At 37.5% G+C, this 23827-nt stretch overlaps 1 protein-coding gene across 1 annotated transcript in view; it reads left to right on the top strand.

The window, feature by feature from the left end:
* The window catches only part of fam171a1 (family with sequence similarity 171 member A1), a 35982-nt gene extending 13707 nt beyond the window's left edge, over window positions 1-22275 (top strand). The window contains exons 2-8 of the mRNA XM_081388113.1: window positions 5471-5698; window positions 8295-8387; window positions 11144-11302; window positions 12848-13024; window positions 17758-17874; window positions 18270-18384; window positions 18589-22275. Coding sequence (XP_081244239.1) covers window positions 5471-5698; window positions 8295-8387; window positions 11144-11302; window positions 12848-13024; window positions 17758-17874; window positions 18270-18384; window positions 18589-20272 — 2573 coding nt within the window. The 3' untranslated portion in view covers window positions 20273-22275. The remainder of the gene's footprint in view (window positions 1-5470; window positions 5699-8294; window positions 8388-11143; window positions 11303-12847; window positions 13025-17757; window positions 17875-18269; window positions 18385-18588) is intronic.
* The last annotated feature ends 1552 nt before the right edge of the window (window positions 22276-23827 follow it).

Raw genomic sequence — 23827 nt, 5'->3', positions numbered from 1 at the left:
ATTGTAAGTACAACTGCAGGAAATATATCACACTGTGCAAGTGATTTTTGGATATTTTATTACAAAAATCTTACATATTGTACCTTTAACTAATTTATACATGAAACCAAAAAAGCATTCAGAATCTGTCTCCCGCTTTCTCTCTGTCTCTTCCATGCAAACCCGTGACAACTTGCACACTCTAACCCTGTATAACCTTGACAGTTAAATTTTTTTTTATTTATTTATTTATTTTTTTTTTTTTCAGATTAATCAATAATTTGGTTTCCTGAGGTGTTCCTAAGGTTTAGAATCCAGCGTATTGACTGATTATTACCCTATTCATTACTGCACACATGACTCTTGGGGTTAATGATACCTAGCTTCTATGGCAGATAGAAGTGGGTTGGGTTTTAAATGTCTTTGTGATGTCTAGTCATGGTTCATGGTTCTGACATTTTTGTTTGTTGAGTAAATTAGAGTCCTGGCTAATTTGTTTCTTAAACTGTAAATAAAAGTCTCAAATCAAAATACATACACAGGCATGCATTTAGAAATGGAATAAAATATATAACCTAAACTTCCTTAAAATATTAGAGTAAATGTTATTTGTCTGCGTTCCCTCTCTTTCCGTTTGCCTCTTTCTATCCTCCACTGCAATGCAGCATCCTTCAAGGTTTCTATGCGCACACTCTTCGAAATAATAGATCTCATTTATGATCCGATTGTGACCTGCCGACCAGCCGCTGTCAGTGTGACAGTGTGTCTGTACCAAAGAGCTGACTGCGCGTGATCTGCCTTGTAGAGAAGCGGTGATGTCATAGATTCAGAGAGGGAGTCAGCAGTTCACAGCATGTGTGTATCATTCTGAGTGGAGGAGGGAGAGGGGAATTCCCAGAGAGAGCGGAAAGAAAGGAGCCGAGCTACAGAGTGTCCTGCAATCAAACAGTGAATAACCCTTTGCAAAACACAGAAAAATAAAATTGATTCTGTTAGGTCAAAAGTTAAATAGAGGTTTCCTGAGACCAAAAAAAAAATGCAGAGAATTCTCACGTGGCATCTAAATCACGCTCTTTGAATCAAGCTTCGTGATGATGAGGCCTTCTTACAGTGTGCCATTTATTCATGTAATTATGCTTTGGTTTGCTTTTTTAAGTTAAAACAGCTGGACTTGATTTGGTTCAAGTCGTGCCCCGCAATTTCTCCAGAATGTATTAACTGTTGACCTACTTCAGATTTTAACTAATTAAAAATTCAAAAGCTAATTGTAATTTAAAACAAAGTAAATGTTATATTTTAGTTCATTTATTATTTTTATATTATATTTTATTATATTTAGTCAATTCAGTACATTTTATAATTATATAATAGTATATAATGTAGTAATAATAATGATAATATACTGTATTATCTAATAATATAATATCTGAGGCTATCCACATTTGAGAAAAATGTATTTATTTATAGATAGATAGATAGATATAATGCAAAGGCTAATCTGATTCTGTAGTATAATTAGCTTTATTTAAAAAAGACTATGTCATGCGTGTGTGTGCTTGTTTGAGGAAAGGGCATTACAATAGGAGCATGCAAGGTGAAAGGCTTAGGAACAGGAGAAGATATGGGCATTAGAGAGTGTGTTATGGAGCTTACGGTGTTTCAAGAGATGGAGAGAAAGTAAAGCGTGCAGGATGACTGAAGACGTCGGGCGGCTTTATTGTCTCTGTGTGTCTCAGCAATTCCCAGTAGAGCTTGAGGGCAAAGGAAAGTTCTTACTTTTCATCACAGTGCTATTTTTCAAGTCAAATATTTACCTAGTGTTGGATTACTGCGTTCCCTTCAGAGTGCCGTGTAACATTTCAAAAGCTGCTTACAGTAAACACAGCAAAGAGTGCTGCGTTGACACTGACTGCACCTGTGCTTTGAAAAAAGACCACAGGTGGCTGCTTATGTGATTTTTTGTGTTATAATATTTAATGAAATAATTTTTCCCCCATACGCCTAAAGTACTTTTCACACACATGCTAATAAACATCAAAATGGAAACTTTGCCGCCATATTTATATCACATGACCAGCTGAATACTGCACATTATCGTGTTAAGTATTGGTCCCTTTTGTTTGCAGGATAAATTAAGTAGTGACCATGCGAAAATATTTGTAAAACGTAATGAAAAATACACATTTAAGTACCAGTTTGTGAAATCTGTTCAGTCAGTCAATAACTAAACATGCAGTGGCTCGTCCTGAGGAAACTAGTTTCAGAAAGGCTTACAAGGCACTGTAACTTCATGACTATAGAGATAGTCAAGCAAACATTTAGTCACTGTTCTGCTTATTTCTTAGTAGAAATTGAGTCATAGGTTGAAGAAATGAAAACAAAGAACATTTGTGAACACATTTACTCCTTTCAGCTGCTTTTCAGAGGATTTTTTTATTATTTCCACTAATGTGGATCAGAGTTATATGCAAATAAAGCAGTCTGTGGTGACTGTTTGACTCACCCAAGGCTGTTGTATTATTGCATCAATTATGTAAAGTGTTCTTTATGACTGACGTCCTGATTGGTCCATGGTTGTGTGACCTTCCAAATCGCTCAGTGCTGCCTGGATTATACTGTAACCTCCTCACCCCTCTCTCCACTCAGTGAAATCAATATATCCCTCCCCCCAGTCCATATGTTTCACTGCTTTAATTCAAATATTTTACCTCAAATCTTTGTTAATGACCGCTATTTGACTGTTGTTCCTGACAACCAGTTCCCTGCTAGTTTAATGTCCATGCTCTTTTCCATCTCTCATAAGACACTTGCCTCAAATCAGTATTTCACATCTGTTTGTTTACTTGTTTGGAAAGTAGCCGTGTTATAAGCAGGATAACATGCAATCAGCCTCAAAATAAATTCCTTCAGGATGATTTAAGGCCTGATCGCCTTGTCAGGTGTTGTCATAATGACCATCTGACTCTACATGATTCTTTATTTAGCGTGTATTAATCTGAGCTTTGTAGGTTCTCAGGGTTTTGCATACAGTATGTGCTCTTGAGGTGGGGTGAGTGACTTAGTCTGTACACACAGCTGTCAGCCTTTCACTGATAAATCACTGGGGAGGGAAGTGATGTTACGTGATGGTAACAGCATTTAAACTTGTGTGTGTGCATGTGCGTCAGTGTTTTGGTCTGTTTTCCTTTTGGCTTTATGCTGGATTTCAAACGTTCAAGCTGTGTAGGAAATAATAGGTAGGCTGTTTTTACTCTTAATCCTTAAACTGAACTAAAGTAGGTGCTATAATCTGTGTGTCGATTGTGTGGATTGTATTAAAATACACATTAATTATGTTCTCCTAAAGGTCATTATAAATCATTCCGACACTGAAACTAGTGTATTTTATACAGTATAAATGCCTAGGTGCTCTTGAAAGTTCAGAAGTGGGAATTTGTTAGGTCTGTGTGGTGTTCGCTTTTCTTATACATTACATTTTTCCTCATTGTTTCTGTGCTTCGGTAGATAAGTGATTACTGCAGGAAAGTATCAAGTTTTCCTTTTGTTGTTTTCCCTTTATAATGGTTAGCCTTTGCATTTTAAGCATGTCTCTTCTTTGTTTGAATCCAAACGAAATCCAACTGAAAAATAGATAGAAAATAGATACTTGCAATACAAACATGTTAATCAGCACAGACACTTTTCCCCAATTTTTCCACTATAGCAGTATTTACTTAAATGTGTCTGTCTCTGCCCAAGAACAGAGTATTGGTATTTTCCTCTCTTTGATTTGTTAATGTGTATCAGGTCAGTGGAATGTATCACTATAAAAAGGAAGTGTGTTTTTGCAGTGGCTTCCTTAAAAGAAGCCAAAGGATTTTAGAGGAAGGAAAAGCAGCCCATTGTTTTCAGCAGTTGTTTCCATTGGCCGATGTAAAGGATGTGGAGGGGGTATTCTCTGTGTAATGACTGGTTCTTTTCCTTAAGTGCTCTTTGAGGATTTCTATGAAAACAGACAAGGGAACCTGAAGAACATTTCTCAACGTCAACATTAGGGTGCACTTTATGTAATTAAAGAGGGTCACACGTAATACAATTACTCATTTTTATTGGCTGTTGCCGGTGGTCAATTCTGCCTATAATTCTGTGCTCTAATTTCTTATTGTCTTGCATAAAACGTAACCAATAAATTGTAAGCCTAAAGGTTTTTAATTTGATGTTTCACAATTGCTTCTGTCCTTAGAGTGGTAAGTCATGATCCTTTATTTATGTTTTGTGCGTAAACTCTTATTATTGAGTTGGTAACAATTTAAAATAAGATCTTATTCGTTAACATTAGTTAATGTATTAACAAACATGAGCTAAACATGTCTAACAATGAGCAATACATGTGTTACAGTATTTATAAATGTTTGTTAATAAAAATCCAACTGTTCATTGTTTGGGCATATTAGTTCACAGTGCATTAACTAATGTTAATGAATACAACTTTTGATTTTAATACTGTATTAGTAAGTTCTGAAATTGACATTTAACTAAGATTAATAAATGCTGTAGAAGTATTGTTCATTGTTAGTTCATGTTAACTAATGAAACCTTATTGTAAAATGTTACCATTGATTTTTGTGTGTTTGCAGAAAGTGTTTTAATTGAGCTGTAAAGAAATCTATGAAAAATGTCAATTACTAATCTAAAAAGAGCAGTACAGAATGGCTAAACTACAGAAATTAAATGTTTTTTGCATACCAATTAAAAAAAGCAGCTGCTGGTACACGCGTATATATTTTTTTAAATATGGTAACACAAACCATTTATTATTTAGGGCATATCTCAAGATATATTATTTGTATACTACTTATACACTATTTTATGCTTTTTTTTTAGTGCAAGTAGTGTGTTCACATTGAAAAAATCCAAAATGAGAAAGTGCACTTCAAATACCCATATGCTGCACTTAATTAACCATTAAGTGGAATGTTGGATACTTCATAAACTCAATGGTCACAGTTTTCCTTACGTAGCCACCACCATAATATAAAAAAAATATATATTATACTACTATATTCATTCGTGTAAGTTGAACACGGGTTTGTTCATTCAGTAGTATTCGTGCATAGAAAGTGATGTAGTTGAGGGTGACGAAAAAGGAAGCAAGGGTCTCCACAAAATTCGAACGCAAGTGGTCACAAAAGATGTATTTGAAACGCATGATATTACCAATAATATAACGGTAATGCGTCTTGGCTGACCACTTGTGATCGGTTCACATAATACCAGATGGAAAGGAAAAAGGCTTTCTCTCTTGCTTGCTTGATTTCTGAGATATTATACAATTTGCGGGCGCCAGGGAGCTGCTATCAATATGCAGGAGACTCCCGGACCTTCCAGCTAGAGGTGGGATGTTTGAGATTAGATGGTTAAGTACACAGTGCACAGTGTAGAGTATGTCATTTGGGACACAACTAATGTGACCCTGTCATGCTGACATTTCTTTTTTTCTTTTTTTTTTCAGAAGTGGCGCTGAAGGTTCACCTGAGTGACTCTAGCACTCACCAGCCTCTCTCTGGTGTCACTGTGGAGATCTTCACGAACCACACCCCTGTTGCCTCGGATATCTCTGGTGCCGATGGCAACGCCTTCATCAGGTTCACCTATCGCCTTGGCGACCTTCTTGTAGTCACTGCAATTAAGCGTGGCTACGTACCCAACTCCATTCCATGGCGACCAAGCAGGCTACCCGGTAATGACCTCATATTGGATAATTATTATTGTATGCTCATTTGATCTGTTTTTACATTTAGAATACACTTTGCGTCATCTAACACTTGAAGTTGATTTTTTTAAACTGTAATTTATTAGCATTTAATGGTAATCTTTAGCAAATCCCAAAATGAATATCCACTTTTCATACCGTACATTATAATGTTATGGTGCCTAAATTCACTTGTAGCTTTTAAAACAATTATTTTTAGGGTGGACTCACACTAGGCGATCTGAACCATGCCCAAGCACATTTGACCCCCAAAGTCTAGTTCGTTTGACTAGTGTGATCGCTCCATACCGCACCAGGGCACGGTACAAGACAACCGTGCTTAATGTGAGTTCACCCTTAATGCCCGTTCACACCAAAAATGATAACTATATTAGCGACCACACCAGCGGAAGATATTGTTCTGTTTATTCTAAGCGTGTGCTTCTCTGCTGCTTTAAATGCTTGAGCTCTTACAGCAGGATGGATTCTGATTGGCTGTCAATGTTTATATCGTTCATCAGCTGGATAAAATCGTTCTGAAAGTGATTCCAACGATATCGTTTCTCTGTGCCGTTATCGTTATAGCTGTGTTGTGAACTCTGCTATTCTTTAATATTGAGAATGATTTTTAGAACTATATCTTTATCGTTATCTTTATAGAGAGCCTAAGTCCCTCCCCTCCGCTTCCGGCTCATGGGACCTTACTTCGGAAAAAATATGTATGTTAGTCAATGGCGAGAGACAACTTATCTTTTTATTCCGTCTGATCTGTGCCCTGAATTACACATATGATGTTTGTCAATTTAAAAGATAATTATGAAAGTCAAGAAAGTCGCAGTTTGTCATAAAACAGAAGAGTAACATTTAGTTTTATGTGAAAATCGCTCAATGAGCTACATCTCTCGTCTCACACTATGTACGTCACAAGATCCGTTGCTCGTATGTGTGCAGTCTGGTACAAAACATTCAGGCATGACGGCGTAACGTTACGATTATAAGGTAAGACTATAGAAAAAATGACAGACGTTAGCTTCAGTAAAGTTAGCTTCATTCATTGAGAGAAAAGGTATGACGTCACATGTGCGCCTTTTGGGTTTGTAGTCTCCGTAATTACGTATTTTCACAGTCTTATACCTCAACAGTTTTACATCAAACTGCGACTTTCTTGACTTTAAAATGTATCTTTTAAATTGATAAACATCATATGTGTAATTCAGGGCACAATTCAAACGAGATCAACATATTTGTTGTCTCGCGCCATTGACTACCATACAATATTTTTCCGAAGTAAGGTCCCATGGTGGTCTACCGGAAGGGGAGGGACTTAGGCTCTCTATAGTTATTGTCCTTGGTGTGAAGTGAACTGGCTTTTAGTGTTCTATTTTTTAATCACTTATTCTTAATCACTTTTAATCACCACAGTGCAGTTCATTTGAATAAGTGTGAACGCTGGCATCCGAACCCTGGTGTGCACCAAACAAGCTGAGCGAGACCGCTGAAAAGATGGGTCTCGGTCCGCTTCCAAAGCAACTCTGGTGCGGTTCGAATGAAAATTGAACCCAACACTGACCAAAGACATGTAAACAGACCAAAAACAGGACATGTTGTCACAAGATGAGACCCTAAAAAGAAAAAAATGCTCAAGCATACTCGTTTTTTCTCGTCATAGTCACGATGTTGCCTTTCAGAGTTCGATACAGGCATCAGAACCACGTCTCCTAGCAGCAGATCTTTGTTTGTGTGTGTGATGGAGGGATTCCTGCTGCTGTTTTGACTACTTTACACATTTTATAAGCTTTTCACAAGTTCCCAGCTGGTCAAAATAACATCATATACAGGCTACGCACATACAACGAGCTCATTTAGCCCAGCTCACAGCGTTGTTTTGGATGTTCGGTAAGTTGCGTCGCTAAATATACGCAATCAAAGCCAACCAATTGGGTTGTGAACAAATCCCTATGCCTTTAGGTTTGGTAACTTTAGGATCTGTGTTAAAATGCTGACGTGAGCGCTAACGCTAAGCGGACCAGGACTAAATTTATTATGTAATTTTTTTCAGTCCGCACCAAATAAACCAAGCAAACTAAACTAAACTACCAAACTAAACTTTTTATTTTTCAGCATGTCTGAACAAAGCCATATTTCTTTTCTTTGAAGATTGTGTTAATGGGATGGATTAGCTCGACTGTAACTCTTGGTGACTGATACATTCTGTGGGTCACTCTATAAAGGATCTTGAACAGGAAATGAAAACTAGAGTGGAGCAGGAATGCAGAAAGCTGTAAGAAATAAATAGAATGTTAGATTACAGCTAATGAGATTAACCTACTAACTAGCAGCAGACAAAAGAAAATACGCCTACATGCCTAAGCACAGCTCAATTGTGCTGATGTTTCAGGGCGCTAAGTTTGTTTAGCAACATTTTGTGGAGCAGGAGCTCATACTCTCTTTCTCCCTGTGCAGATCAATAATAACAAGTGAAAGACCTTCGGAGGAGAGATATTGAGATGTTTTGGACATGATTCTGAGCTTGCAGGCCTAATTGTGATTCATCTTCCTAATTATGACTTTATTTGTTTTCAAGTCTTCTCATCTCTCAGTCTGGACCTGCTTCCTGAGAGAGCTGCTACTCTGATGGTGTATGATGACGTGGTGCAGATTGTCTCTGGATATCAAGGTAACAGTCACTTGTGTTTAATGACGTTGTAGCTACATCAGTAAGACATTTTAAACCTAACTCAGTTATGGTTTTTGTTAATTGTTACAAGTTGTGCAATTTTCATCTTGCTCCTTTAGTGCCAAATGTCCATTTATTTACGGTATAGAACAGACGCTGTGAGAAATCTTGTGTGTAAAAATGCAGCAGTGACTAGATTTTTTTAAACTAGATTGTATACTAGAACAGTGCAAAGATATCATATAAATTAGCCCAGCAAGGACAAAGATTTGAACCTTTAATGGTGATGCACTTTTGTTGTTCACACATGACAACATGCATGCACATACTGATTCACTAGGGATTGAAAACAGTGTGTTAATGAACTACCTCTAATGTGAAGGAGAGACTGAGTGTGTATTTGGAGTCGGTCATTAAAATGGCCCGACAGATCCCTAATGTGATGGTAAAGCCTTTTACATTGTTAGAAATTAAAATCTAAAAAATGCTGTTCTTTTAAACTTTCTCATCAAAGAATCCTGAAAAAATGTATCATGGTTTCCACAGAAATATTAAGCAGCAGAAGTTTTTTGTTGTTGTTGATAATAATACATAGATAATAATACCAAAAAAAAGCACTAAATCAGCATATTAGAATGATTTCTGAAGGATCATGTGACCTGAATTTTCAACATCATTACTCCGGTCTTCAGCTTTGCCATTACAGGAATAAATTGCATTTTAAAATGTATTAAAATAGAAAAAAGTTTTTTTTTACATTGTAATAATATTTTATTGTAATATTTTCAATCAAATCAAATAAATGCAGCCTTGGTGAGCATTCTTTCAAGAACATTTTAATGGTAGTGTACATTCTCTGGAAGGTCTTCATATCCCATGCTGAATTGCTTCTTAAGTAAATGTATGTTTTAAGGATATTTAGACTTTTTTTTTTCTAGAATGCAAGACAAAATACTGAAGAAAATAAATTGTAACATTGAATTGTCTCGGTAATTGTGTCATGTGGCAAGTATATTGAGAATCATTCTGTACTGTTGTCCACGTGGCTCATAGGGCTTCATGCTAATTAAAGCTTTCTGAGTGAGTGTGAAGCCACATTTAAATGAGAGGCTGTATACACACACACAAAGCAAGAATGAGAGGAATTCACTTTTTAAACCAATCTTTCACATTCCTCCTTTTTTTGTCTCCCTGTTATCCACATGTCCCTGTTTCCCCTCTAGCTTACACTGTTTTCCTTTACTCTTCCCCCTAGCAACCTCTTTTCTTTTGGTAACCTGTCCCTCGGTGTGTGACATTTTGGGAGAGAGACATGTTTATTAGTCTCAGGGGAGTACTAATGCTGCACTCTCATTCAGAGCATAGCCCCAATCCAGTCCCCTTAAAACACTCAATCACCACACGCTCATAACAAAAGCGGAGGACACTGACAGACATACAGAGCCTCAGACTCACTGCTGAAACAAAGGCTTTTCTCACACACTCGCGCCACAGATCTGCTATTATAATCCTTTACTTGGAGATTATTATCACACACTCTAAACTATTGCTCAAACACCGCAGCGTTTTCAGACAAAACACCTTTCGTATTTCACTGTGTGTGTGTGTGTGTGTGTGTGTGTGTGTGTGTGTGTGTGTGTGTGTGTGTGTGTGTGTGTATGAAATCAGCTCTTCTGACGTGTAGCAAAGAAATAATGAAAAGGCTTATTGAGAGCCAAGCACTTGACTTAAAAAATATATATATTTTGGAAAAATGATTTTTATGTTCAACAATCGATAGATGGCACACATAAAAATGATATAGTGTTTTGCAAAATAAATTTTAAAAAGCACTAAAAACTAAAATCAGATGTAAAGGCTACAAGTGCATTCAGGCATCACAACATTATAATGTGTACAGTATGACAAATGGATATTCAAATGGCTAAAGATTACATTTAACAGCATTATTGAATTGTTTGTAAAGATTGATTGATAATTAAAACATTTTTTGTTTCTTTGAAAAAATTGCTACTTTTATTCAGGAAGGATTCATTAAATTAATTAATAGTGACTGTAAAGACAAATATATTATAACAAAAGATTTCTATTTCAAATAAATGCTGTTCTTTCTATAACTTTCTATTAATTAAAGAGTCTTGTTAAAATAAAAATGTATAGTGGTTTTCACAAAAATAATAATCTGCACAACTGTTTTCAAAAAGTGTAAGAATAATAAGAAATGTTTCCTGAGACCCAAATCATCATGTTAGAATGATTTCTGAAGGATCATGTCATGCTCAAGACTGGAGTAATGGCTGCTGAAAATTCAACTTTTCCATCACAGGAATAAATGAAATGTTCAAATATATTAAAATAGAATAGAATAAAACAGCTACCTTTAAATTGCAGTCTTATTTCAAAATATATATATTTTTTACTCTACCTTTAAACAAGTAAATGCAGCCTTAAGCTTTTGAACGATATTAATTGCACACCCCAAGTACTGAGGGTGTCATTTTGGGAGTTGTGTTTGTGTAGTTGGGTTCTATGGTCCATTTGGGCTATAGCTTAGTCTCATGTCTATGGTATGTAAGATTTGCCAAAATGGAAACACAATGACATCACTCTCAAGAGACATGCGTTGCAGTACCAGCACTCCATCAGCTACTGATCCACTTCATTTAGATAATGTCAGGGGTGTTCGATCATTAACCTAATGTATGCTCATTTCTGCCATCTTTTTTTGGTGTGTGTTTGTGTCTTTGCATCTGTAGGTTCAAAGCTGCAGCCTTCAGTGCAGTTTCAGAGAAGAGCATTGAGTCTTCCTCCTAATGTAACCTACACCAACCTAACCGCCTTCCTCACTGTGAGCAGTTCGACACAAGACACGCAGTACTTCCCCTACCTGCAGGGGCTTCATCCCAACTACACAGGTAACACACGAGAGAGCGGAGGACTGCAATTGACATGACACCAGATTTCAACAGCAGTAAAAAATGTCATGACTTGCTATTCATTAAAATATTGCTAAATGTCAGTAAAAAAGAAATACATTTCCATATTAACAACATAAATAGACAGTGGCAGCTTTATTAAAGGATTAGTTCACTTTAAAATGAAAATTACCCCATGATTTACTCACCCTCAAGCCATCCTAAGTGTATATGACTTTCTTTTTTCAGTTAATAAAGGCCTTCTGAAGCGAAGCGATGAGTTTGTGTAAGAAAAATATTCATATCTAATACGTTACAAAGTAAAATTCTAGCTTCCGGCCATACGCAGTCTACTTGCCCCTAATGCACAACTTATGACATCGGAAGTAACGTAGCGCTTCATGGCGTCGCGTAAATATCAGCAGTACGTTGTATTACTCGCACAAGTTACACTTTAGACTTAAGTGGAATCCGTATGTTTGTTTGGCCGGAAGCTAGTTATTTTACTTTATAATACTTAATATTACTTAATATTTTTCTTACACAAACTCATCATTTGAGATATCAGATATGCATATACAATGCAAAGCCAAATGCACAGATCATATATTTTTACTCAAATCAGATGTTTATTAAGTGATTGTGAGTTTGAGGCCACTATTTAATTTGCATTAGTTAGTGTTGTCAAGAGAAAAAATGTATTGTATTGTAATCTTGAAAAGTTATTTGAACTATTTTGAATTGATCAGTACTGTTTCAGAATAACAGCCTTTTAATAGAAAGCTCTCCAACACTGAATAATACATTTTAAGCCATTACAGAACAAGTTTTACCATCCATAATGATGATATTTGTGGGTGTAATAATAATGGAAGGCTTATGTCTGTCTGATACCGTTTTAGATGAGACTCATTATTAATATATAATATAGGTCATCAAGAAACATTAAGTGTGGATCCAACAAAGTATCAAAATGGTTTCTCGTACAGAAGTCCTTAAAATCAGACGCTGAAATGTCTTAACATTACCATGAAATAGATAAGCCAAATGAATACTTTCAGTAAGGATGCACTATATTGCTCAAAAGAGACAGTAAAGACATTTATATTGTTACAAAGTAATTCTATTTTAAATAAACTCTGTTCTTTTAAACGTTCAATTCATTTGATTTCTATTCAAATCTGATAATAATAGGAAACGTTTCTTTTGTAGAAAATTTGCATATTAGAATCATGTAACACTGAAGACTGAACTGATGGCAGCTAAAAAATACAGCTTTGCATCACAGGAATAAATTACATTTTAAAATATATTAAAAAAGAAAATTATTTTAAATTGTGACAATATTTCATAATATCACTGTTTTATACTGTAATCTTAATAAAATAACTGCAGTCTTGGTGAGCATAACAAATAAAAAATCTTATCGACCACAAATCTTTGAACAATAGTGTCTATAATTTATTGTTTATCTTGGTCTTTTTTTCACATCTTTTTTTTATATCACCGTTGTTCATGCTCAGTTTACTTTTCTTTCTCTGACAGTCAGTGATCGAAAGTTCGAGTTGACTCCTATAGCTGCTATCAGTGTCCATCTTTTGGGCAGCGATGGGGCGGAGCTTCACGTCAGTGAGCCAATCAGTGTAAGCATCCCTCTTCCTGCAAACAGTGGATTGAAAGAGAATGATCACATCCCTGCCTGGAGGTTTGACCCTAAACTGGGTGAGTTTATTACACACATTCATCTTAGAGTAGATCCCTGTAAATCACATGAACTGTTACTAACATATCACAACTAAAGGGCTATGCAATGAATTGTTACCCCAAATGTGCTGAAGGTGTTTCCTGCCTGAGGTGGGTTTACTGTATGTTTGTATGTGAGGTTGTGATCTCTTCAAAGCCTCCAGATTTCCTGTTTTCCTGGTTTCTGAGGCGAGTAAGTCCAAGGGAAGTGTTAAAACCTGAGCTGGGTCGGACTGTTTTTGAATCTTTCTTAAGGAATTTTGATGGAAAGGTGTTCCTCGGGTCAAGAGCTGAATGGACCCATTTCCTAGTTTCACATTTCCAACTCTTGCACACATCTTTTTTCATGACCAGATTTTTAAAACAAAAAATATACACAATTAGTAATTTAAATGGGAGTAGAGAGAAAAGGACAAGGAAATCGCTGAACATTTTTTTTTCCTTCACATTTACAGTAGGGTCGCTATGAAAATATTTGGGTAAGTGAAAAGACTTCCCAATAGCCTGTTAAAGTTGCTGTTTTTTGCTGTGATGATTATACAGATTTCAGTAGGCAAATCTCATAATCAAATAATACACAGACAGAATAATCCAAGTCACAAGGGTTTTCACTCTGTGGCTTTTATTTCTTACCACAGACTGAGGTGTAATTCACAGGATCTTGTGCCAACATGCTTTGAAATTTGTATGTATTGTAATGTATCATAAATGTATTGCTTTAAAATGTACAATAAATAACATCTATGGAGTTTCTTAAAGTCCCCCTGTGGAGAAAATCAAGTTTTTAATGTTGTTTATATGTCTATGTGGTGTTTTTTAATATGCTTTAAGACTAACCATGTGCAAATTCATAAGTCAACACCATTGCGGAGTATTTTCTCCTTAAAACTGCAGTGAAAAAAAGACACGGTTTGAAATCACTGGTGTTTCTGACGTCACAAACTACCTTGTAACCAATCACGTCAATGTGCGGGCGTGCTTTAGCATATCGTCTCGAGAAGCCAGGTTATTATCTCGGTATATTTTTTTCTGCTGATATGAAAAATCGGGTATACATTTAGCTATATAGCGGGTGAATTGTGAATATGATGTATATTATGATGATTTGAACTATATGCCTTTCTCCACTGACTTTCTAAGTTGTTCAGAGTGTTTCTAAGGATGCTGAATGTTTGAAGGCAGCAGGGGAAGGGAATATGGTTTGTGTAACGTTAGCAACACATTATTATCTGTATGATAATGTAGTCAAGCCAAATGCTAATCATATTAATTACTGTTATGTGTCTAACAATGTAAAGAGCAATACATAAAACGCATTACCATTCTGATACATCGACTTGTAGACGAACCTGTATGAGTGAGTGGAGGCGGGACTCATTTGCATATTCATGAATCCGCGTATACAAAAATGAAGCAAGGGTGTAGAGTTACATTCAAGCTATTTTAAGGCATGAAGAATTTTTTTTTTCATTCATATTTTCATTCATAATTATTGACTACAGGGGGACTCTAAGTTGCTTGGAATTTATTATGGCAGCCAGTTATAACAAACACTGTAAGAGGTCCAGTCTCTGTATTTCCTTCCCAGAGGAGGTCTGGAAAATACTTTTTTGGATTAGTTGTAAATTTTTCTTTGTAAATGAAAAGAAAAATCCTAAACAGTCAAAATAGTCATCAAATGTGAGTATATTGGGCCCTCAGAGCCAAATAGTGGCATCTGAGAATGTTTCGGGAAAAGAAAAAATCACAATCATCAGTTGAGCTCAATTGGGTATGGATATTAATAGGTAAGATCGGATGTTTAATCAGGCTGTTATTTTTACACCTAGATACCCATGTATGGCAGAAGGCCATAAATACACTGAAAGTATACTGAATGGGGGTTCAGGGTTTTCCTCTTGAAGTCTGGACCATTTTTAAATTTGACCTAAAATACTTACTAAAAACAAACAAACAATGTACATGTACATCATGAAAGTCTTTCCTTGCATCTACAAATAATTTTACCAATCATAACATTGTTTATTATGAAATGCTCTTAATATGCTGATGAATAATGCTAAATATAGACGTAAATGTCTTGTCAAAAAACTTTTATTTGAAGGGTTGGAGTCATATATGACAGATAAAAATAATTGTTTTTGCTGCAGTGTTGTTTTCTGCATTTTTTATTTTTACTGTTGTTAAAATAACCACGTCATCTGCAGCTCTTAATGTGGCTCTTTAGTGGGGAAGAGAAGCAATGGGCCCGAAACGGAAATGGCATGATCGAAGCGCGTTTGGCTCTAGATAAAAATATTAGAGGATATAGTGGTGAAAGATCATTACCGTAAATGACTCTGAGCTCTTGTGATGTGAAACACTCTGTTGTTTTGGCTGGTGAGCATAAGACATTCTTTTATATATATATATTTTTTTTGTTATATTGTTTTTAATGAATAGATTGAGGACTACTAAGAAGGTTGATGTCTAACTTTTAAAAAATTAATGAGGGGTAGGGTAGTGAATTACGTCGATAAAGACCAGAGCTATGTGTTTAAGAGTAAATAAATTTTACTTTTAAAAGTCTAAGTGAATTTATTATACAGGATGAAACATGGATATTGATTTTGAGATTAACTAAAGATAACATTTAACGGTGTATTAAATGATTATTGTTGTTAAAGATTAACTTTAAGCTCGCATTAAATGAGAGGAAAGGATTTCTAAATGTAAAAATAGGGGTAATGAGCAATAATATTTCTGAAACTAAATCAGATCATGCAGAAGAACAAGAGCAACACAGAAAGAAGGACATTGTGGGAAGTACTGAGGGCGAAACCTTTCTGAATGCATAAGTTCAGGCCCCGTCTCTGGGCTGCTCTGTTATCACTGTTGTCTCCTAGCAGCTGCTCATAAACAGAGCAGAGAACAAGGTGGAAAACAGCAGCTGGCGCTAACTTGATTCCCTTTCTTAGGGCACAGAGATGTAAGCTACTTTGTTGTCTGAAGTGCACTGGGAGACGGGGATAAAGACTAGACTGAAAAGCCCCTGGCATCACACGTAAATTACACTATTCCTCGCAGTGTTTTCTAATAGGAGCACTGCAATGAAAAATGGTCTCTGCAGCATAGTAAACAAAGTCACATGGTTTCACGATTGTGTGTTGAATACGTGTATGTGGGTGTGTGTACAAAATATAGTCCCGGTCCTCGCTTTCTGACACCCCTTTAATTTGACCTTGGTGAGCATAAGAGACTCCATTCAAAAGCATAAAAAAACTGACCCCAAACTTTTGAATAATGAACACTATAGGGATCTTCATGATGTTTCTTGTTTTGCGGTTAACTCAATGGATACTGGATCAAAGCCGATGCATTAGTGTAAATACATTGTGAAATAGCAAATGGCAAAGACACGTAATGTGTCGTTACGTACATAATGCCTAGCACAAGGCAGTTCAAACAAAGCTTTCTTTGCTTGGCAGATTGATGTATTGCAGAGGTCTGCATGTGACTGTGTTGTGAGAGTGTGGGAAGATGTTCAGCAATATTCCTGTGCACAGTCACGTGTGGATGAAGGTAATTGATTGTGTAAACAATGCTGAATCATTCTCCAGCCTCCCTCTTCTCTGTGTGCACATCAGCATTTCACTCCGTACGCTGTTTATGTGACCTGTATAGTCACCAGTGCAGTGTGTGTGTGATAGCTTATATAGCACAGATCAATTCAATATGGTGCTCATGGAGAATGACACTTCTTATAACCTTACAACCACAAAATATGTATTCCCTCTCATTATGGTTGTCTACACCAGACAAACATAATTTTGTTCCTCTTTACCTAAATTAGTGTTTTTGAGGTTTTTTTTTACCCACTCTTCCCTTCTTCATTTTTCGGTCCTCCATAATCATTCCATCAACAAACACTGCCACCAAGTGGCCATTAAGCAAATCGCCCCATCCTCCGATTCAGGGACATCAAACTCGGTATTATTAGAAACTTTTGGACCTAAGCTCTTGCAGGACAGTGGCCCTTCAGGAGTGGAGTTTGACACATATGCTCTAATGTGTACCCTTTAATATTTCAACTTAAGTTCAACACGCACATTCATTTCAGAGTGTAAATTTAGTTTATAGTCTTATTGGAAATACTTGAATTTGTATCATGAATTCTGTTTGAAATGTTCACCTATAATGGGAATGCACGACAACCCAGATTCAGATCCTAAAAGAGGCACTTACTGTGGTAGGTGCGGTTCTGCTTTGGCATGGCTTTAATCCCCGTCTGACCCTGTAAACCGTTGGCAAAGTATCCAGACAGAATAATGCAGTAGAAAGTATAATGAATGCACTGTATGTGATCAGTAACGAAACATGATAGGATGACAGTACAGTGTGTGTTTTGAGTGTTATCTGCACTGCCTGGTCTCAACACTCAGCTCAAATCACTTGCTAACCGCAGACTTCCTCAAGATGGAGCGTTATATTTTCTTTGTGATTTGATTAAATGATTGTATTGTATTTTTTTTGTGTGATAACAGCCATAATGTAAACTTAATAAAAAAAGCCACACTCTACATTTACAGGTTAAGTAACAAAATATAATTTAAATATTATATAATTTCATTACATTTTATTTTTAATTATATTTTGTTTTATTTTTTATATAATCAAAAGATAAAATATATCTTATATTTTTATATAAATGTGTGTTTTGTGTGTCTGTGCAGGGGCCTGGTTGAAGAGCAGTCTGGGATATATCCAGAGAGAGGGGAAACAGTTAACTCTCACATATATTGCTCCTCAGCTTGGCTATTGGGTCGCAGCCATGTCTCCCATAAACACAGGTATCAATTCCTGGCCATTTTTCCAGATTTCTCATCTTTGTTTAGTTGACTCTGCATTCTTTGACCCTTTTGAATGGCCATTAATGCAGAGAGCAGCCCGACGGGCAGACACACAAGTGCTTTGTGGCAGACAGAGTTATTGACTTCTGTAGTTGTTTGCACATTCACTGTGCTATTCATATCCACCAGCTGAGAGAATAATGTCATTACGAGGGGGTGGGGGGAGGGGGTCAGTTTAGTGAACATTCAGCATGAAAATAATGGTTATAGGAAATCTCTTCTGTTGAAAAGTGTTATTGATGGATAGTATACAGTAAAGTGGACAACAGTGAAAATGTGAGTAGGATGGATGGATGGATTCCTCTATGCTGAACACCATGTATGTTCTGTTGTAGGTCCAGTGGTTGCAAAGGATATTAGTACTTATCACACAGTCTTCCTGCTGGCCATATTAGGAGGCATGGCCCTGATACTGCTCTTCCTGTTATGCTTGCTCCTCTACTATTGCAGGTGTGTCTTTGACATTTGACATAGAACAAATCTCAAAATTTTGATGTTTAGGTGAAAAGTCAAGATTGTTTACAGTGTATGAGTGTACAATGAGTGTGATTTGTTTAATAAGTGTGTTGATGTTTGGTGACCTCAGTAGTCAAGAGGAAAATTGAGATCTTCTCTTGGTATTTATGATAGTTCAACAAGTTTCTGTACTTTCAGGAGGAAGTGTACGCGCTTACGGCCTGTCCACAGGAAGTTTACTCTATCCTCAGCTTTGGATGGCTCTAAACGAGACCAGGCTACTTCCATGTCCCACCTGAACCTCATCAGTGAGACTCACCTAGACCACAGTGGGGCGGAGCCGGACATGCACACGCCTATGCTTAAACCCACCCCCTACGACTCCTCCACCAATGAGCTTGCAGCTTCGCATAGCGAGCTCCGTAGCCGGGGATCCAACCACTACAAACACTCAGTGGAGATATTTCCCCTCAAATCAGCTTGTTCAAACAATCCCTCCGAGGGTTACGATTCCTCTGCGGGACGCGGGGAGTATCGGCGAAGCTATACATCCATCACGACTTCATCTGTCCATCCCCTCCACATGTCCGTCTCGTCTTCATCCCCCCATCCGTTGCATCACACCGCCTCTGCGGGACGTCTCTCTTCGGAGAGTAAATCAAGCCTGCGAGATCCCCGTCTCTCTCCTGTTTCAGCCGCATCCACAAGTCCCGCCGGATCCCCAGAGCGGGAACAAGGAATCGAGCGGCGGGCGGCAGACTACATGCTTTCCCGCTCCGTAGACCATCTGGAGCGTCCCACCCCGCTTCCCCGACATGGAGCCCTGCTCTGCTGCACCTCCGAATTGCAAGTCAACCAAGGGGAAGAGATGTATCGCAAGGCTCGGCCCACTCTCGTTATTCCCGCCCACTACATGCGACTTCCAGGGACGCACCCTCTGTCGGGCCAGGCGCTGCTTTTGCAGTCGGACGAACAGAGTGAATTGGAAAGCATTCAGGCGGAGCTCAGTGCGAGTCATCAGCCCCAGGGCCAAGTCCCGCACACATGGGGCAAAGGAGAGCAAGAAGGAGGGCCACAAGGCAAAGGGGACAACCGAGGCGGAGGAGCGGAGGAGTGGACACTGCAGACGGCTGCTGTTCCCGGCGATCTGTCCATCCCCAACTCTCTCAGTCAAGCGGGCTTGGATGTAGTGCAGATGAACGGAGAAGATCAGCTTCTGGCTGAAAAGACTTTGATGGCGCTCAGGGGAGGAAAGCCACTCCCACACCCCAGAGCTTGGTTCGTGTCACTGGACGGCCGCTCCAACGCGCACATCCGCCATTCCTACATCGACTTGCAGAGGGCAGGATGCAACAGCAGTTGTGTCGGAAGCAATGACGCCAGTCTGGACTCTGGGGTTGATATGAGCGATGTCACACCAGGGCGGCGTATTCGTGATAAAGTCAGGGTTAAAACTAAAGCTGTGCCTCAGCCCACGGTGCCTGTTGAATATATGCCACTTGTATTTGTAGAGGATTCAAATGCTAATGCAGAGAGCAGCGGAAGCCCCACTCCAGTCTGCAGCCCAGAAGAACACTCTCCCCCTAGAGAGTGTTCATTGCAGGAAAAAGAGAGGGAGGAGGAAGACGAAGGGACTTTGTCACCCCCGACACCTCCACCTGAGCTTCCTTCACCACCTCCTTTCCCTGATCCTGTGGTTGAGACAGCAGAGGAGACGGGGACAGATAGCGAGGTTTTTAGGACTGAGGAGACTCAAATGCACATGAGCAGCAGCCGGCCAGACAACCTGATGGTGCCTGACGAAGGCGGTGAAGACGAGAACAAGAAAAGTCCGTGGCAAAAAAGAGAGGAGCGACCACTACTAGCCTTAAACCTAAAATGACACGTCTTTTAAAGGGATAGTTCACCCAAAAAAGGGAAATTCATCATTTACTCACACTCATGTCGTTCCAAACCCGTATGACTTTCTTTCTTCACAAACTTAAATGTCTGTTTGTCCTTACAATGAAAGTCAGTGGAAACAGTTGAAACATTATTCAAAATAGTGTACTTTCTCCTGCGGAACATAAAAAGATATACATGTTAAAAATATTGATGGTGAGTAAATGACAGAAGTTTCTTTTTTTCTTCTTTTTTTTGGTGAACTGTCCCTTTAAGTGCTTCCCCTGTGGTCCCTTGCTGGACTGTTGAATGGAGTTGCCTTATGAGTGCAGGTCTGTGCGTGGCTATTTGCCTGTGGCAATGAAAGCCAAAAAGCCATAGCACAAATAATTATTGGAGCTGCTCTGCCTCATGACTGAATGAGGAAGAACAAACTGAAGTTCCCAAGCAAAAACACCATTAAATACCACCAATCTAATGCACAAATGCTATGGCTTTCCAGACATACACTTTCAGCAAAAAATATTGCAAGCCATTGTATTGATGGGATAAATGTTGTTTAAGCTTTATGAGATGCTGCTGTTTTTGAGCAATATGACATCTAGTGGCAACATATGTACACTGCAACTATACCACTAAGTGTTTCCCAGCACTTATTTTTGAACATTTTTATGGGATTACCGGTGGAATGTCTTCCACATTTTAATGGGTTAAATCACATAAAACCACTATAATGGGATCTACAATCTAAATCTCACCCATTTCTATTTTTATTGGTATAATGCATTCATGAGTAGAATACAGCTGAAGCTTCGTGAAACCAAATAAGTTTACATAATGCACCATTTGTTCCTGTTAATCAGTCATTTTGGCTTTGGTGTTGAGCACAGATTTTCAAATGTGTGTTTCTTTCGACTTAAGGATTACAGTAGAACTTTTGCCAACATTGCTAGTGGACTTCAGAGAAGCAGGCCCACCTGTAAAAGAAAAAAAAAACACTATGCATTGCTTTAAACTGAAGGATCGTGTAGCTTTAGATTCCTCTTTTTTTATTTTAACCACTGTATTTTAATTCCAATGTATGTTGTTTTGTTATGATTGGACTTGCCTTAGTGTGTGAGTGAAGTGCACGGCACATTCAGACGAGTGCTGGATTCAAACTCAGTCACTCACATAAACAGCCACCAGCTTTTATTTCCCAAACTGTCAGTTTTCTCTTAAGTGCCTTTTTAGTTATCATTTATATCCATCATTAGATTTCATTTTCCTCTCAACCATTATCAATTTGTGTCATATATATAATTTGATGTTTTTCACAATATTTTGACCGTCCTTTGATCTCAATATGTGTGTTAAGTGTTTTAATGTTGTATCTGGATGTACAGTAGGGTCCAAAAGTCTAAAACCACACTGAAGATTTTGACAAAATTAAAACAATAAGTAGTTGACATATTTAAAATTAGATATAGGTCACTAATCAAATATGCAAATGCATTTTTGCAACTTGATGCACATATTTTTTTCAGAGCAACTTTACTTGCTTGCTTGCATTGTAATACTTACAGTATTTTTCATGAAAAAATACCATACATTTTTACAATACCAAAATGTTTAATTAAAAAAATATATATAGTTTAATCATTTTCACTAGTAGTCTTGGACTGTTGGATCTCACTGTGTTCAGTGCATTTGATGAATCTGCTCTCTCCTTTTTTTCTTGCCTTGTATGTATGTACATATTCATTCACCCAGTTGATTATGCTCATATGAGTGTGTTGCTCTATTTCTGTGTGTTGTAGACATACTATGCGTATGCGGTGTGTGTATGTACTGATGTAGGACTGAAAGCAATGTATCATTATTTGAAAGCTGTTGAAGGTCTGATATGTTGCCAGGGTAACACTTGGTAAAAACCCTTGTGTCACTCAGCTCTTCAGCAATCTTCTTTGAATGTCTGGACTGGTTGCTTGTATTATAATTCAGGCATATTATCCCAATAAAGCCAAAAAACAAATCAACACTAATTTAACATTATTTTTCAACATATCTAATTCTGATGGAATACAATTAAACACTAGAACCATCTAGGTCAAGTTAAGATGAATCAAGTGGCCCAACAACACCTGTGACAGATCCCAGACTGACTGCACTGGATGATGTTAAAGGTATATACTGTATATAAATGACTATATATACACACACACACACACACAGAGAGAGAGAGAGAGAGAAAGCACCGGTCAAAAGTTTGGAAACATTACAATTTTTCTTACACTCACCAAAGCTGCTATTTAATCAAAAATACAGTAAAAACAGTAATATTGTGAAACATTATTACAATTTAAAACTGTTTTCTATGTTAAAGGTGGTATCAGTGATTTCAGGCCCAAAAATATTTTTATCACATTCATCTAATCTTTCCTAACGATCCGCTAGCTGCCCGCCCCATTAGCATGCCATCAAAAAACCTCGTCTCTGTAGGCAGCCTAGGCTCTGAGATCTGCACACAAAAACAAATGGTTTAGCCAAACACTCAAAACCAAAACAAATAGTGTTCCAACCAATCACCGACAGGGGGAGGGTGTTGTGAGGTTTTGAGCCAGCTTTTTCTTCAGCTCTGACTTCGCGTGCAGCCGTGCACCAGCACAAAACCTCACAACACCCTCCCCCTGTCGGTGATTGGTTGGAACGCTATTTGTTTTGGTTTTGAGTGTTTGGCTAAACCATTTGTTTTTGTGTGCAGATCTCAGAGCCTAGGCTGCCTACAGAGACGCGTTTTTTTTGACGGCATGCTTATGGGGCGGGCAGCTAGCGGATCGTTAGGAAAGATTAGATGAATGTGATAAAAATATTTTTGGGCCTGAAATCACTGATACCACCTTTAATATATTTAAAAATGTCATTTATTCCTGTGATGGCAAAGCTGAACTTTCATCAGCCATTACTCCAGTCTTTAGTGTCACATGATCCTTTAGAAAGAAGTCTAATAGGCTGATTTGCTGCTATTTGTAGAAATGGTGATACTTTTTTGCAGGATTCTTTCATGAATAGAACGTTCAATGAACAGCATTTATTTGCTCAAATTTAATTTATTAAAGCACTATTTAAATGGAAATCTTTTGTAACATACATTTCCCTCACAACATTATACATTTCTATACATTTTTATCTTAGCACAAATGTTTGTATGGTATCACAAAAATGTTAATCAGCAACGTTTTCAACATTGATCATAAGACGAAATGTTTCTTGAGCAGCAAATCTTCATATCATGATTTCTGAAGGATCATGTGACACTGAAGACTGGAGTAATAATTCTGAAAATTCAGCTTTTCCATCACAGGTATAAATTACATTTAATTTATTAAAATATTACACAATTATTTTAAAATGTAATAATATTTCACAATATTCTGTTTTTACTGTATTTCTTATTAAATAAATGCAGTTGGTGAGCATAAGAGTTTTCTTTCAAAAACATTAAACAATTTTGAAGTTTCCAAACTTTTGAAATGTAGCTTACTGTGAGTGAGTATGTATGTATGTATGTATGTAT

The sequence above is a fragment of the Scardinius erythrophthalmus genome, assembly GCF_964197995.2.
Source record: "Scardinius erythrophthalmus genome assembly, chromosome: 16".
In the NCBI taxonomy this organism is placed as follows: domain Eukaryota; kingdom Metazoa; phylum Chordata; class Actinopteri; order Cypriniformes; family Leuciscidae; genus Scardinius; species Scardinius erythrophthalmus.
This window is presented reverse-complemented; position numbering and strand designations above follow the sequence as displayed.